Source organism: Anser anser (assembly GCF_964211835.1).
Source record: "Anser anser genome assembly, chromosome: 2".
In the NCBI taxonomy this organism is placed as follows: Eukaryota; Metazoa; Chordata; class Aves; order Anseriformes; family Anatidae; genus Anser; species Anser anser.
Genome location: NC_139721.1, coordinates 153,739,519 through 153,756,301, shown reverse-complemented (window position 1 = coordinate 153,756,301; position 16,783 = coordinate 153,739,519). Strand labels below are relative to the sequence as shown.

General features: G+C 35.3%; 1 protein-coding gene across 2 annotated transcripts in view; it reads right to left on the bottom strand.

Annotated features, from left to right (window-relative positions):
• Nucleotides 1-16,783, bottom strand: part of LMBR1 (limb development membrane protein 1) — a 75,446-nt gene that overhangs the window by 8,249 nt on the left and 50,414 nt on the right. For both annotated transcript variants that reach the window (XM_083826238.1, XM_083826239.1), the window contains 8 exons: nt 15,579-15,651; nt 9,444-9,524; nt 8,381-8,457; nt 8,075-8,152; nt 7,217-7,290; nt 6,886-6,976; nt 5,398-5,464; nt 1,135-1,296 (listed from right to left, as the gene is read on the bottom strand). In XM_083826238.1, the coding sequence (XP_083682364.1) occupies nt 1,135-1,296; nt 5,398-5,464; nt 6,886-6,976; nt 7,217-7,290; nt 8,075-8,152; nt 8,381-8,457; nt 9,444-9,524; nt 15,579-15,651 (703 nt within the window). The remainder of the gene's footprint in view (nt 1-1,134; nt 1,297-5,397; nt 5,465-6,885; nt 6,977-7,216; nt 7,291-8,074; nt 8,153-8,380; nt 8,458-9,443; nt 9,525-15,578; nt 15,652-16,783) is intronic.

Sequence of the window (16,783 nt, the reverse complement as noted above, 5' to 3'; positions counted from 1 at the left end):
TACTAATCTGTTCCCTCCGAGCTTGAGAACTCAACATCACAAATGACAGAATGGACTCTATCAGCCCTAGAGTCTCCTCATTGTATTGCACTATTTAGTAGCTCTGACTTTAACTTATTGCCACCAGCAGAGCTGCACTCCAGGAGGCATACTCTAGGAAGCGCTCAGATTTTGTTTACCAAGTTCACAACTCTGGAAAGCAGTAATCAGTGAAAACTAACATGTGTACATTTTCAACACTACAAACTGAACCTGCGGTTATAAACAAACACCAAAGTTTCACTGTTGGTCCTTTCGACTTAAGCAAATACTGTTCTGTTGTACAAAGGTAGGAGCTTCATCGTCATTAGTAGAGATGTAGTAACAACCTCTTCGTATCAGATATGTTTTAAGCTTTTTTTGTACTGCCATACTTGCAAATTCTTAAACATGAATGCACCATTCAATCAAAATTCTGATTAGATCAGCTATAGGTTTTACTCAACCAGTTATTAAAAATTCCATACATTCTCTACAAGAATTTTCTGAACACGTAGCACTTTAAAACATTGCAAGAAAGCAGCTGAGATTTCCACTAAACTATTGGTAGGGAACTAATAATTTGCTTTAAACAAACAAACAAAAAAACATATGCAACCTTTTTGGAATGTAGACTATGAAAACAGCCCATTGTAATACACACAAGGAGAATTTAAGGCTTAGATGTCTCAATCAGTATAAAAAACAAATGAAAAAAAAAGATTAAAAACCTGTTACTGCTATCTTTCAACTCCCAAAAAATGCTAAGTTCCCCTAAAGAGGTCACTGACAACCACCACTCACACTTCAAAACACATTCAGGCTTCGTTTACATGCTCACAGTACCAATGAATTTTTATACTCTCACAAAATGGAAAAAAATCTAACTGCACATCAATAAATACATGTACACATCATTAAGATCATTATACCTAGCTCTCAACTCTTCAGAAATAACACATGGCTATTCTTTCACACCTTAATTTACAAAAACTTGCATGCACAAGAAAAAAGTTTTCTGTGGGTTATAAGAACTTTAACAGTAGCACAACAAGGTATCAGTGCTGGAGAAAGGAAAAGTTCAAGCACAAACTAAGTTTTCAGTGCTACAATTACCTATTGCCTTCAGGAGCTCTTCTCGCACAGCAGAAGTGAACTTTCTGACCAGACATAACGTTGTCATGATAGCAAAGAGCAAGTTGTAAGATAGTACAATATAGAAGTTTCCCAGCCAGTTAAACCTTCCAAAGTCTCCAAGCAGGTCAAATCGAGTAATTCCTATTAAAATTGAATTTGAGATTTGGATTAAAATGTTGGTTACATTTATAGAAGAAACACACGAGTTTCAGTCTATTACTTTTTACATATTCTTTTTACACACATTACACAAAATTCTTTAAGACAACATATGGTAAGACACGTGGTTAAATACACAAGAAAATGCTATCAAAGTCATTTGCCCACTTATTGACTACTATAAAACTGGAACACTTTTCAAAATGTTTCTTAGGTTTCCTACTAAAATACTTGAATAATGGTACGTAAAAGTAACGTTTGACTCTGGGTAAGAATTCTGCCTTTATTATTTCAATACATACAACTAGGAAAATCGGCATAGTATAAAACCTGATTGAAATGTCATTTTCTCTGAAATCCGTATCTATTCCAGATAACGCTAATGCACATTGTAGGCCTTCTTATTAAACAATACAGGTAGTTAAATGGGTTTCCATGAGATCCTTAACATCTAACAGTAAGCCTTTGTATGTTTTTCAGGACCACTGTTTTTGAAACAGAATTGTAAAGACCTCTTTCCAAGGGCACTTTTTCTCCTAGAGCTATCCACCTCTACAGCCACAGAGTATTTGCACAGAACGAAAAGAGTTTGGCTGAAAGACAGTGCTGACAGGTGGTCTTCGCAGTGGACCTCTAAACAATGACACTCGGGCTTTGTGCTGATCAAAGGCTAGTCAATCACTAAAGCTAAGTGAGCAAAATGTGTCATTAATGTGGAAGTGTCTATAAGCCATAGGGTACATCCCAGAAGGCAGAAGAGCCACAGGTTGTTCCTTTGCCAGGTCTACATCAAAGACTGCATTGATTAAAAGACAGAATATTGAGATGATACCCAAACATCAGTTGTCTAGAATTGGTGATTCTTCACATTCACGGCAACAGGAAACTCTGCAGTGAGAAACTACTCCTGGCTCTCAAGTTGCTGGAAGCAAATTTTCTATCATCTTACTGTAAAGGGTTTTTTTTGAAAACTATCACCAGTGATAATAAGTGAAGAGACAGAATTAAAGGTCAGCTATCTTCTTTTCAAAGATAAACCTGGCACTTAACGAATCTCATTGTACCATGATCCTGGCTCAGTCCTCAACACTCCTCAGCCAGCCATCAAAATGTTAAAGATGTACATGCTTCTTGTACTCAGCACCACTCATTAAAAAATATCATACATACAAATGTATATGGGAATCAAATTTGGTATCTAAAGAAAAACATGCCACCATGAAGAAAATGAGAAGATGTTTAAAAGAATAAAGCAAAATAAGACTAAAGTTAATCAGGCAGGTAAAAATTCCAAAAAAGCACAGAAGGTCTTAGCACAAGAAGAAACTGGCTGACTGAATAACTGGTAAACAGAGGAAAAAATAATAAACATGAGTTGCTTTCACACTTGAAGCAAAACAGTGTCCTTCAGAACATTTTCAAAGAAACAGCCTTTTACTCAGGCTGCAGAGCTACAGGAAAACTGAGAACATCAAGTTTGAATGTACAGGCTTTGGATCTTTAAAGGGAAAGAAACAAAACAGGTAGAGCACTGCATAATAAGTCTATTTGCAAAAGAGAAAATACCCCTTGACACAAAGGGGTTTGGAAGAATAGCTAGCAATGTTGCAGGAGTTGTAAGGATAAACAAAAATTAAGCCTGACACTTCTGTGACATAAGTTACATTCATTTTCCTCCTATAAAAAAAGGTCAGTGCTCATCAGAAAAAAAATCTGACAGTACTTTTTTGTACATTTGTGACAGAAAAGGGTTAAACTTTTGTGACTTTCCTACAGAATAAGAATCTACACAGCCTGTAGAGAAAACAGTTCCCAAGACTGCAATATGGAAAACTCAGAACAGAAAACTACATCTCTAGTGGACACATGTCCAAGAACGTTCATCATAATTTACCAAATAACACACTAAAGAATTGCTTAGGTTTTAAAAAAATCAGGTTAAAAAAAAAGAACTGTTCAAGTTAAAAAAAAGAAATACTATATTTTTGAACTGCAGTTACAAATGAGTTTCATATCACTTTTTATTCAACCATGATAATCATGAGAAGAATTCCAGGAAAACTTTTATATATCAGAAAACTCAATTCTGTTTCCAGTTCCTTGCTTCTACGTTTCTGGCTATTAAGTGCCCTGTTCCCAATTTGTTTCCTAGTGTTTAGCAACATGGTGCTAGTAGAAGATAAGTTTCAAGCGGGACTACCAAAAGGCTGAAGAGTTCTGGATAAAGTGAGTGAACTTATCCTGGAGTTCTAAAAGAATGAAAGATTACAGACATCCACCACCTACACGGCAGTGCTATATAACATAGAAATACCAGAATTTTTTTTACATCTTTAAAGCTTGAAAAAGGTCAGTACTTGTACTAGATAACTTCTGCTATTTTACTTTTCCTATAATGATAAACTCTAGCCTTTTCTCCATAGCCTAGAAACTTGCTTTTTTAATGATGTGAAAAGACTATGAGTCTGCTTAACATATTTCTTTCTTTTCATCTATTCAGTCCCACAGGGCGGTAGCATGTAGAGCAACACATGTTGATATTTCTGCAAAGCACCACATGACTCACTGTACTCTAATACACTCTATTAATCCTGTTTGGACAGCTGTGTCTGTGCATTTGTTAGCTGTGTGTTAATTGTTCCATCTTTTTTCTTCTTTTATTTATCTCTATGGCAAACTATCCAGGAATTTCATTTGTTGGCTTTTTTTTTAAAGCGAGTTTTACCATTAATCTGTTTCCTATGAGACAACAATGCACCCAGCATGTATACGTTCTTCCACAGAAACCATTTATTATCAACTGTTAATCTCACAGACCATTAACAATCATTTTTTTTAAACAAATGATTAGTATTGTCCACTATCTTACTGCATTAATGTTATAATTATATTTTAAGGCACTAAGTTTTTGATATAATATCTTGTTCAATGCTAACATTGTTTTATTAAGATCTTAAATAGGCTATATTCTAAAACTGCATTCTTAAGAAGTTTTGCTACAGATTTTTAAAATGTGAGCTCTAGAACATGTGTTTTAGGATTCAGCTTTCCAAAATATATTACATTACAGTCATTCACTTGTTAATCACGTCAAGTTTTTTTTTTGTTATAAAAGTGATTTAGTAAATAAGAGTCATCTGGAGATACACAGCACAAAAACATACAACATGGCTTACTGGAAAATACTAGCTACTCTCAATTTGACAGCATTCTGGGTGAAAAGAATCAACTACAAAACTATTGGGTATACATTAGTAGTCAGTGCGCCTAAGCTTGAACTCCTAAACTTCTACTTATGACACACAGCCTGAGGTAAAGCTTTTTGTTAATTTCTTTTTTAATTTTGCTAATTAAATTCACATTAGCTGCAAGTATCTTGCACTACTTAAATATGTACATTTATGTACTTAGTAATACCCTTTCAGTCTAACTTCAAGAATTCAAGTTGAATATTAACCAATTAAACAATTTTGTCAAGATACAAAACGTCATGTCTTTCCAACAGTCTAAAATAGTTTTTTACTTCAAGTGCTACTGCCATTTCTTAACAAAATCAGAATTATTTCGATTCTACTATGTTGGATTCCTAATTTTTCTATTTGAAGACTGAAGGAACACAGGATGGGAGCAGAACTTACAGAAAATGAAAGTAGCCTGGTTTTCACTTTGTTGACAAAAACCATTAAGAAGTCACTGTTTTAAAAAAAACACGCATTTTCACTTATCTCAAGTTTTATAGCTAAAATGTATTTTTTTCCGTAAAACCTAACTGCAATTTGACAGTGAACATGAAAGTATTTTATACTGCCCTAAACGCACAGTCTCTCTATCTATTCATCTCACAATCTCCTCTTTCAAGTTTAAAATCTAACCTGCCTTTTTAAAAAACAGTTCGCTAGAAAACGTGTTTTTTTTTTTTAAAAAAAATGTATGTTCTGCAGTTTCATACACAGCCCATGTGTATGGCCACAAACACAGGTGACAATATGAAAGCTACAACTACAGGTTGTTCCTTTTTAAAAAGCTCAATTTTTAAGTGTCCTTTACTATGATATTCTATATTGTGTTGTACAATTCACTTACCCAGCGTCCTTGACATCACTGGCAAAGCAGAGCTCAGCACCAAGATTGAGACACAGTTTCCAATTATCTGTTTGAAAATGAGAAACGGTGTTTATATTACAAATGGAATTGTTAAAAAAAAAAAAGAAAAACCAGTCAAGATCAAGAAAACAAACCTTAAAGTATCATTGCTCAAAACGAACCTTAGGTATTTCACAATAACATACTGTTAGTCTTGCTTACTTCTGTTGCACTTCTCCATATGGTTTTATACAACTGAAGATCATCCAAGAGTTAAAAAAATCAAATATGTAATCACTTACTTTTAATCAAAGTATTAAGTATGGCTGGATTCAAAATAATTCAAAATTAGCATGTTGAAAAGCATCAACTGTTTATTTAATTCCTGCAAACGTTTTATAAAACAGCTATTCCATGAGCTTAGAATAGATGACTGATACATCAGCTTAAGCTTTGTATGCAACTGCTTAGGATTAGCATTATTAAAAAAAATTACAACAAAGAGCTTCCTTTCAACTGAATGCCTGTTGACTACTTTAAATAGCATGAAAAAAATCTCAGCTGTTAGATTTTATAAAGGCTTCACAAAAACTAGAGTAAAGAGTAATTGAAACTTCTTTCTCTCACAAGGGATCACTTTCTTCAGCTCTAATTCTACCAGAATTCAAAAGAAAAAATAAAACTTCTTAAAAGTACATAGATATTTATTCATTCAATATTTATTAATAGTACGCTATTCCTGGTGTACTGTAAACAAACTATACAAGGCATTAATAACATTTCAACTCCCTAATCTACTATACCCATTCTATGTGTTTACCTACTTTCTCACTTCCAATAATATATGGTTAAAAAATGCTTTTTTTTTCTTTCTATTTCTTCAAGTGAAACATTGAATAAATAATTAAATTCAACATCTCTTCCTTGGTTACTCATCACCTCCCCTTGTCAGCTGTGGGAATATTTTTCCAAAAAGTAAGCACGTTCCTTAGCATTAGGTTATTCTGAAGCCAATGCTAAATTGTAAAAAGTAAAATTAGCCTCAAACTACAAAATGTTGCTGAATAGACCTCCTCAGTCTTAGTTTAATTATTCAAATTTGAATTACTTTGTCTGTATTACTTCTAGCAACCAAGTTCTTCAGATTTCAAACAAGCTCCCTGAAGTACAGTTAGCACAATCAAAGTTACTCATTAGCAATACGTTTCCTTTGAAAAAAGTTCTTTCACTAGCTTTTCTATAGCTAGTTAACAAGCTCTGCTATTCCCAGCTTTTTACAAGTGAATGGATGCCATCCAAACTAAACAGAGCATATCCTTTTTCCCACTCATTCAGCATTTTGAAAATCTTCCAGTTTGTGTTTACGCAGCTTACAAACAAATACTGATCACTGCAAATGAGCCATTCAGGGCAATTACTAAAAGAGTCAGTTTGTCTTGGGTGGCAAGAGAGAGGAGGGGGCCATCACCACCACAGACTTCACCTTACCTTTGTCATAGTTGTGTCATCCTTCCTGGGAGTGAAATTTTCAAAAAAACGAAGGCTGTAGAAGCCGACGACAGAGGACACCATAAGATAGCTGTGAGAATCAAGGAAAAAGCAACCTCCAAAGAATGCATGCTTCACTCAAGTTCTCAGCAGTGTCCTAAAAGTCTTAAGAACCAGAGGGGGGAGAAATAAACAAAACAAAAAAACACTTCGAGTGCTTGAGAAGGACAGACCTCTCTCTTCTTTCCAAGCAAGTGTCTTAGTAAATTACCAGTGTCCCAGAAAACTAGAAAGAATACTTGTTAACAGACAATTTTCGAAGAAAGGATACAAAATCAAAATGATTTCAAGTGCTGCTCCCACAAAACCAAATGTGGATAGGGATGCATTTCCTATTCCAGGACCCTAGAAGGAGAAAAATATTTTGCATAATTTAATAAGGTTCATGCAACAAGCATAAAGTTAACCTTTACAAGTACAAAAAAGACTTCCTAGATGAAATAAAGCTTTTACTTAGTTATTTAAGGATCATCCTGATATAAGACTTGTAGCTTATAACATCTCTTCCCATTTTATCAGCTTGCTTTCAAACTTGAGTGAAATGTACTAAGGCAGAAGTTAAAATACGCATTTTATACATATTCCTTCACTTTGGAAACTAAAATAAGAGATCTCAGAAGACTAGGTATTTGCAATGCCACAGAGTGGTCATCACCACTTAGCAGCTTTTATAGCTACACAAGCTCATACAGACCTATAGTCAGGTAAAAGCATTACCAAATTAATAAAAACTCCCTTGTGATTAAAGACACTATTACTCAATGTGCTGTTCTTTACTTTCTTAAAGTTTGTTATGTTTTATCATAAAGGAAGAAAATGTTCGTGTTTTGAAAGAGGAAGACAAAAAAAGGTTTTTCATATTGCTTTTTAATACATTTATTTTCTTAAATTGAATATCGCTAAATGGTGTTAAAAGTAAAACACAGTGCAAAAGATTAGTTATTTACTTGACTGAATTACTGTAAAGATTCTGGGCTGATTTTATTAAGAAGTCATTATAACAAGACATGTAATAAATGCTTACGCAGGACTGAGAGAGAAACAAAAGTCAAGTTCTAACTTGCACTTCTCTAAGGGCTCCAAAGCATTACTAGCATTATAAAAATTATGTAAGAGAAGTTTACTTTACCCCTGATCCTTTTGGCATTGCAGTCTCATCAACCAACAGGTAAAGAATGTTGAAAGCAACTAAGAGGACTGAGATGGACTGTAAAGAACAAGAAACAGTCTCATTATTTAAAAGTATTCCACGTTTGAACAGTGGAAGTACATATCCTTACCTGACTTCGTAATGTTAAGTAAGTTCTACTAAAATGATCAAGGGAGTATTGAATTTATTGCTTAAAGACATCACTCAAAAATTTTAAAAAGTACACCCCCAAATGACTGAAGAATTCCCCATAATGCTTTCTTTAAAAAAAGCAAAAATTCTTACCGTCTCAATCAGCAGCAATATCATAACAGCTGGATAAACTAAATTTCTTTCCCAAGCAGAAGCTTTTTTCCGCCGTTCTGTTCAGAACAGAAATACAATACCATAGACCAAGTTTAGAGTAAAACAAGTAACAATTATTTACATATCCATAAACTCATTATAAACTGTAGATAACAAAGCAATATTATTGTGAATCGACACCAACCAGTTCATAAAAATATCTATTCTGAGGAGCTGTACAAAGCATTCAAAAGAAAAGCCTCTATAGAGAAAGAATGGGGGGACATACAGAAGAATGTTTTTCTTATTTAAAGGCATGTTTCATCATAATCCACCATAATTATCCAATGAATACTGCAATATAAAATACAGAATAGAATTTGTTTACATATATATATATATATATAAATATTTTTCCCCTTTAGGTTAAAGAGGAACTTCAAATATTTAAGCATTTACTTCTTGTGACATAAATGAAGACAGACAAGACTAACATTTTGGACATCACTAGAGTGTCTAAAAAGAAAACCCAGCAACTTCTTACTACCATCTTTACCTTTGCACATAATACACTGACAAATGCAAAATACTCCAAGCCTTTGAATAAGTAGGGAGATTCCTGTTGAGTAGCTGCCATTATGAGAAGTGTCACAAAAAGACATAAAAGTGCCAAGAATTTTCCTGTTCAACAATTTGACTTTAAGAGAACACCAAAGAGACAGAAAAGTAATGTCTTAGACTATCCCAAATAATTATAAATACAGCATGACATAAAAAGACTGTGCTACTGATCTCCATGCCAAGAAGTGTCACTTCTCAAAAATTATGTTAAAAGTAAGATTCAAATCCAACTCCCTATTTAAAGTATGTTTGTTAGGTGAGGGGCAATGATTCCATATGATGCACTTGTAGAAACTATAATAGTTTGAAAGGTCTGAGAATGTACATATTTGGTTAGAAACAATTGGGATTAATCAAGCAACTGTTAAAAACTGAACATAATATCTTAAGGTCATTTATTAAATTGCAATCCTCATGAAACAGTATGAAAAAAATATATTACCTAGATTTGTTTTCTTGCTTTTCACTTTTTCAAGCTCTTGTTCCAACTCTACTGTCTGGTATTCAACCGTGGAAGATGTACCTTTTAAAACACAAGACATTTTGTTTTGGATGGGACTAACTATAGTGCTGGAAGACATACTGTGAAAATCCATGTTTAGGACACAACACATTAACATTTATGGCTTTAAAGTGCAGGGTTTTTTGTTGTTTTTGTTTTTATTTTATTTTATTTAGATTTTTCAACTTTTTCAAAAACCGGTTATGGTGTGGCACGCTGACACTGAATGGCTTGAATGTGTCATTCTTTTGTCTCCATATGACTCATATCAAGATGCAAAGAATCTCTGGATGCCCTTCAAGGGCATTATTATTTAGCACCTTAATGAGAGAATGTACCTTTTCCTCCAAACTAAGTAAGCTGGTGACTGGACCTCCAGTTTCAGCGTGTTCCTCCTCTTCCCTTTCCTCAGTCTTCTATACTCAGCCTGCTCTGTTTCCGTGCTGCTAACCTGCCCGTTGCAATACCTTCTGCTCTTACCTTCATTTAGCCACCAGCCAGTTTGCCAGCTTCAGTCAGCCTCTCCGTCCTGCAGAGCTCCCTCTGACAACCACGGCTGGATCCTCCTCACAACCACCCACGAGACCACATTACAGAATCACAGAATCATAGGGGTTGGAAGGGACCTCAAGAGATCATCGGGTCCAACCCCCCTGCCAAAGCAGGTTCCCTAGAGCAGGTTGCCCAGGTAGACGTCCAGACGGGTCTTGGATATCTCCAGAGAAGGAGACTCCACAACCTCCCTGGGCAGCCTGTTCCTGTGAATTCTTTGACTCTTTTAGTTAACATGATAACTCCTCAAACTCTCTCCTCCACACCAGCTGAAAATTGGCAGCTGTAATATTAGTTCTAGGCACAAAACGAGCAAGGCAGAGAAGTTGCTCATCAACTCTTCCTCCTCTCCCTCCACCACAACTAAGGAGCCCAGCCCATTTCCCTCTGCATCCTCTTCCCTTCAACCTCCAAGTCTCTTTCAACCAGCCAACCCTTCCAGCACAGGTACACTTTGGTTTCTCTCCTTTACTCCAGTTCCTCTTCAAACACTGCCCAGCATTCAAGCAACAATACAACACAGAAATGCTGACGAGAGATCTGCTCTTTCAGCTCTCATTATTTCTACTTCAGTTTTTTCTCTTTGCAATCACACCCTGGAAATACACTCCCTGGGCTAAATCCGAAACACCCTCTACTCATCTTTCTCTCATTCACATGCCTTTAATTTCTCAGTAGTCTCACCTGATAGTAAGTAGAGTGCTCATATATTTCCTGCCTATTCCAGACCAACCTCGTTCTGCCAAAACACTGTGACAGTTCAAGGTCTTAATAACCCCAAACTTATTAAGTTATCTTCTTTCTTGATTTACACTGACACCCTTCTGCTTGTTGGCCATTCCCTACCCTTGGCCTCGCCTTTGACTGCAGGCTAACCCATAATAACAATGTTGCAGACTTTTTTTTTTAAACACTAATAAATTTCTACGAGACTAATAGTCTTGTCCAGGCTTTTATCTCATATCTTGATCATTTGCCTACAAAAACTAAATAGCACTTAGGCTGCTGGCACGCTAACACTACTTTATGGTCCAGTCTCATTATTTCCTTATTTTCTGTTGTCTGTTGATCCACTTAGCAATCTCAGTACAAGATAACAAGGTAAATTGCTCATCCCATCCAGCCCCCATGTATATTCTTGCAGCATCCAACAGACTGAAGTCCTACATGAAAACCAAGATAAACAAATATGTTTCTTGGAATTTTTTTTGGAAACTTTTACTCTCTACTTCAGAGTATATTATTTTTCAATGCAGTCAAATTTTCAACCAGGCATACACATCTTTCAAAAAATCTGGGGGGGGGGGGGGGGGAGGAGGAGGAGTGGATTTAATTGCATGCTTCTTTCACACACATTTTTGCATATAAGTTTCCTCTGTTATGCCTGCACTTATCTTTCATATCAGTGACATAAAACATACGCAGTAATATTTACAGTGGCTTCAAATATATAAACATCTCAAATCCCAGAATTAACCAGGAAGATCTAAAAATTCACTTAAATTGAAGTACCTGCAGCGATTATCAATTTCATTTCTCAATGTATTTTAAATAAGTAATCAAAATGTGTATTTTTTTAGAACAAAGTTTTGTTTTTAAACAAGTCTCTTTATCATTATAAAAATAAGCTGATGCATTCCTTCCACAAAAAGCCTGTAACAGCTATTTTATGGAATGACTAATTACTATGAAGTGAATAAAAAGGACAGTTATAGAGTTCAGTGGAAACAGTCTCAAGAATTTTAATGGAAGCAGTTAAAATAAGAAAACTTAAGTTAACGTCTGACGTTTTCTTCTCCATAATTGATTTAGGGGTCTCTGGGGAAAAAATTCATTCAAGATATATGCGTTTTTTTCCCCTTGGATATAAGAATTCAGAGCTCAAGATTGATATCCATGGGAGTCTTTCCAGCAAAGTCAACGAAATCACATTAGATCCCTAAAGAGACACTTCCATACACGTTCTGAATCATATCTAAGTGCTGTTGTGGTTCCTCCTTAACACTAGTAGCAAACAGGTTGCTATACAAAAGAATATTTTATGAGAGGGGAAAGCAAAGTTTCAGATCAGTCAAAAGAGTATTTGAAAAGGATGCAGCTAAATTCTTAAAAGCTCTATACCATTAGCTTTATTTCAAACATGCACAAAGTTCAATGTCAGCGCTGTCTAGCCAATAAATCAAATTGGTAGACGAGACTTGTTTGGACTAGCAATGAAAAGTTAGAAGGGATTCTCCAAGAAAGCCACAAAGCAGCTCATTTAAGGTCAATTTAACGGTATTATTCTGTTTTTCTTCCAGCCCCGACATAAGATTTCAGTACCTCAAAGGAAATTGTAAGAGTATCTATTTGCATTCCCCCTAGGTGATTGGCAGTTCAACACCAATTAGTTCAAAATTACACTGTTACTAGCGTGCAATAAAAACAACACCTTTCATCTTTCTTACATAGGTAAGGATACCTTCAGAGCCAATAACTTTGATCAAGTAAGTATTTTTGATCCTACCCCACCCGTCTCTTTGGATTCAGGAAAACTAATAGCTGAAGGCAACTTTTCTCTTTTAATATAAAAAAGTCCCAGCTTTATTCTTTGACTGTAGGAGTGCTGTGGGTACTGAAATATAATATACTGGAAACAAACATTTTCCCGAAGCCCAGTATCTCTTCAACAGATAAAAATACTATGGTAGATAACACGATCAAACTTCCCCCTCCCTCCTCCTCCGATTTTCACTTATACACTAGAAACATCTGAGACGGAAGAAAATTTAGTTTCCACAAAGAAAACATGCAGTTTCCCAGTTAGAGTTAGGTTGAAATATGAGGAGGTTTAAAGAAAATTCTATCAACTGCACCACAGCCACAGTAGTTACATCTGTATTAATAAAGGGCACAGCTCACGAAGCTAAAACTCTTTCCCTCCTCCAAAAGCACAGGTTTTCCCCAGACAATTCAGTGGGGACAGCGATTCATGGCAATACCTTGCTCTGTCCAGGCACTGTCTGAGGCAACATCAACTGGGACTGGCCACGGCAATGTTAGGAGCGTGATAGCAGTTAACCCACCGAGAAATAATCGGCACTGATAATCACCAAGCATTGCCTAAGGTTGTGATCTGGTCCTCATTAGTTCTAATAAAATACAAACTCTTTGGTTATGCGTATAAATGGAGTATATATTTCAAAACACATCACTGCTACGTTGTCCAGCGGGCTTCCTTAAGCACATATATTTCCACTACAACTACTGCAGGAAGGTTGCAGCAGCCATTGCATAGGAAGTCTGTAGCCTAACATATCATATCTGATATAGCACCATAACACATGAATGTGTAAGTAAGTTAAACATCAAATTATTCCGCCTAACATCACAGCACTACATTAATTAATGTAGTTAGTACATATTTGTATTTGTACACATTTTAAAAAAGAATCAGTAAACAGGATAAGCTTGAGTCTTCATAGTTCTGGCAAAAATGGTATTTATTTTTCTGGTATAATTTGTATGTCCTTCTGATTTCTGGCAGAGAGGATGAAGCTCTCCAGTCTTGCCACATAAATGAGAACCATACTTAAAATTACTTAAATAATTACTCACAAAAATCTTGCAGAATATCTTTTTGTGCATACAACATTCCCTTCCACCTACATGCTATTTCCAAGTTAAGCTAAAAAGCAGATAAAAATCTGAATGAAGTCTATTAATTTTCTCTGTATACCAAACCAGAGGGTTTTGAGCAGCCCTTCAGATAGCAGTGCCAATGTCATTCCCTCAGCACGTGAAACAGAAGAACTCAGTTCCCTCTTCCAAGAAGAGGGAAGCCCCACACCTTTCACCTCTCAGGAGAGGGATGGTGAGCTCTATGGAATTTGGCTAGGTTGCAGTTCTGCTTATGTTAAATTCTTAACAATCCACTGAAAAAGAATCCAGTCTTTCAGCTGATGCAGGTGACTGCCTTAACTACACATCCTAAATCCAGATCCAATGAATAGACTTCTACTAGGTCCATCTCACAAGTGATATTATTAAACTGCAACATAGACACCTACATAGAAAAACAATAGACAATCATCTAAACTACATTCTCCACCTGAACAGCAGAAGCCACTTTGCACTACGCCCAATAGATACTTGAATAGCTATTTGTCCATTTTCTGTATCGCTTTTCCTCATACATAAGCACCATCACCATGACAACAGAAAATATTCAGTAACAAATACTTTACAGTTGCTAGCTAACATCAAACACATAAAACAATTATAATTACCCCATTACAGCTTCAAAGGTGTTCACTCCACGCACCTTTTTGCATATTTGTATGTGTATATGCATATACATACATATATATATGCACACACGCATGTCAGTATAAAAAAAACCTAGAGCTTCCAAAATAGCAAAGGTGAGCATTGCTTTTAAACTGAGAACTATGCCTGATTTTAGCATAGAAGCCACTACTCCACCACCAAGTTTAAATGCTAGAGCAAAGACCACGATCTCCTGTTATGAAAGATACTTTGTCTGACCAATTTTTACCAGAGACTTATTGAGAAGTGAAAGAAGAAAGACTGAGATATGACTGAAAAGAGGAAGGCAGGAAACGAAGAAAATTAAGGCTAAAATAAGTCATACGCATTCCGGAGAAGATAACAATGGATGAAAGTCATGACATGAATAATCTTTGTTTTACCAACCAGAAGAAATGGTATAAATTGTAGATAAATGATTTACCTATGCAGTTAACAGCACTTTAGAAGACAATTTGTACAATAGGATTTCTAGATTTGAAGAGAGAGAATTTACATGTTTTCCACAACTGGCATCTTCTATGCTGCAATATTCTTTATCTTAGAAGCTAAAGCTTAATACTGCTTTTAAAATACTTCAAAAGAAGAACATCTTGTAAAGAACTGCTGAATTGTAATGCTAGATACAAAAAGCATAAAACACTTACATAATACGTTCATTGTAATTATTCATTAATGGAGGCACAACAATTAAATTTACCCTGTAGCTCCTAGAATATAAAGAACAACCACTCTGATACTTAGAATTTAAGCTAACAAGTCATTATACCATCATTGAAACAGAAAAAGTCCTCCAAATATACAAAACTCATCATTCAGGACATTGAGCCTCTTCCTAATAGAGTACGTTCACTGCTTTTCAGGCAAGGTTAAAATACAGTCAACATTTAGCAAACCGAACTATTTTACAGTAAGGGTGGTGGGTTTGGTCAACTACTCAGTTTGGATTCTCAGTCTTAGAATATTCTCAGCATTAGAACTGATGAACATGTTAAAAAAAGTGCACACAGTTCAATGTTGTACACAGTAAGTAATCAAATGTAAGCTTGTAATGATTGTTACATATGAAAATCTTGAACTCTGCTGTTCCGAGAGAATATTTATATGACATTATAACATTAAGGTCAATACACATCACTACTCTACTTGAAATATTGTATTTGAAGCAGAATTTATATTTACTGTACTGTAACTATTGTATTTGAACAAGCATACCATTGAGCTTCCTCTGAATTGCTTCTTCCTCTAAAGTGATGATATACATCTGCTCATCTAAGTCTTCAAGGATCTGTATTTGGAAACAGAAAAACGACCTAAGCATCAACAGAAAGTCACCTTTTTGATCTACATGAGTTTGTTTTGTTCGAATAACCTTTATATTTAAATATATATTCTGCAATTTCATAATGTCAATACAAAAAAAACGCCATAGGAGATTATTCGATTATGTTACAGTTCTGTTTCTTCGCTGCAATCAAACTTTCTGTTAAGTTCTTATTTCAGACTAAAACTCTTGTATTCAATCTCAGCCTAAAGTAGCTACTTGGGGAACAGGGGAGCAACAGTACATCTAACCTATATTCAGGTCATTTTATATTGTGGCAGGGAGAAGATAAGTAACCTGTTGATCTTCACGTTCTATTTAATTTAAACAAAACTAATTGCAGATTTTGAAAGAGTAAATTAAACTCATATGCCAATATTTCAAGCAAATATAAATTGCTAGTGGAAGTTAAAAGCAAAATACATGAAGCCTACCTACCTTACTGTCAGGCAATTTGAATTTAAAGCTTATAAATAGCAAAAGAGTGGTACATATTTTCTTTGTATTTTTGGGATTGACTTGACTAATGAAAAGGAATGCAAGATCTAAACACACCCGAATTTTAGTAAATACAAACTAGGAAACATGACACCAAGGTCACTGGGGGATTTGCATACGGTACAAACTTTCCATTCCCTCACACATTCAGCACAATTACAATATATTATCTATGCTTAAAGGTTCTTACAGGTGCCAACTACCTGCAGGCAAAGCCAATCTCTCTAATTTAAGTACACCCCTAGGTACTTTTCTTGCCATCCAGCCTTAGTTTGGTCTTATACCCTAAACTCCTAAACTCGGAGCAAAAACCACACCTTTCAGACATTTGCAAAACAAAGTAGGCAATACTGGCAACTAATATTAACGCTAATAGTGGCTGTACAGCCTGGTAAGCCAGAGAAAGTCTACACTATTAAAAAATTGAAAAAAGCAGACTTTTGTGCTCTAAGACAAAATTGAAAACAAGTATATAAATATTGACTATATAAAATCAGATGAACAAAAGAGAGAATTGTGTAGAAGTACAACTGTTCTATAAGAAAACACTTTAATGCCACTGTACCGTCTAACCGATGGCACACAAGGACAGATTTGT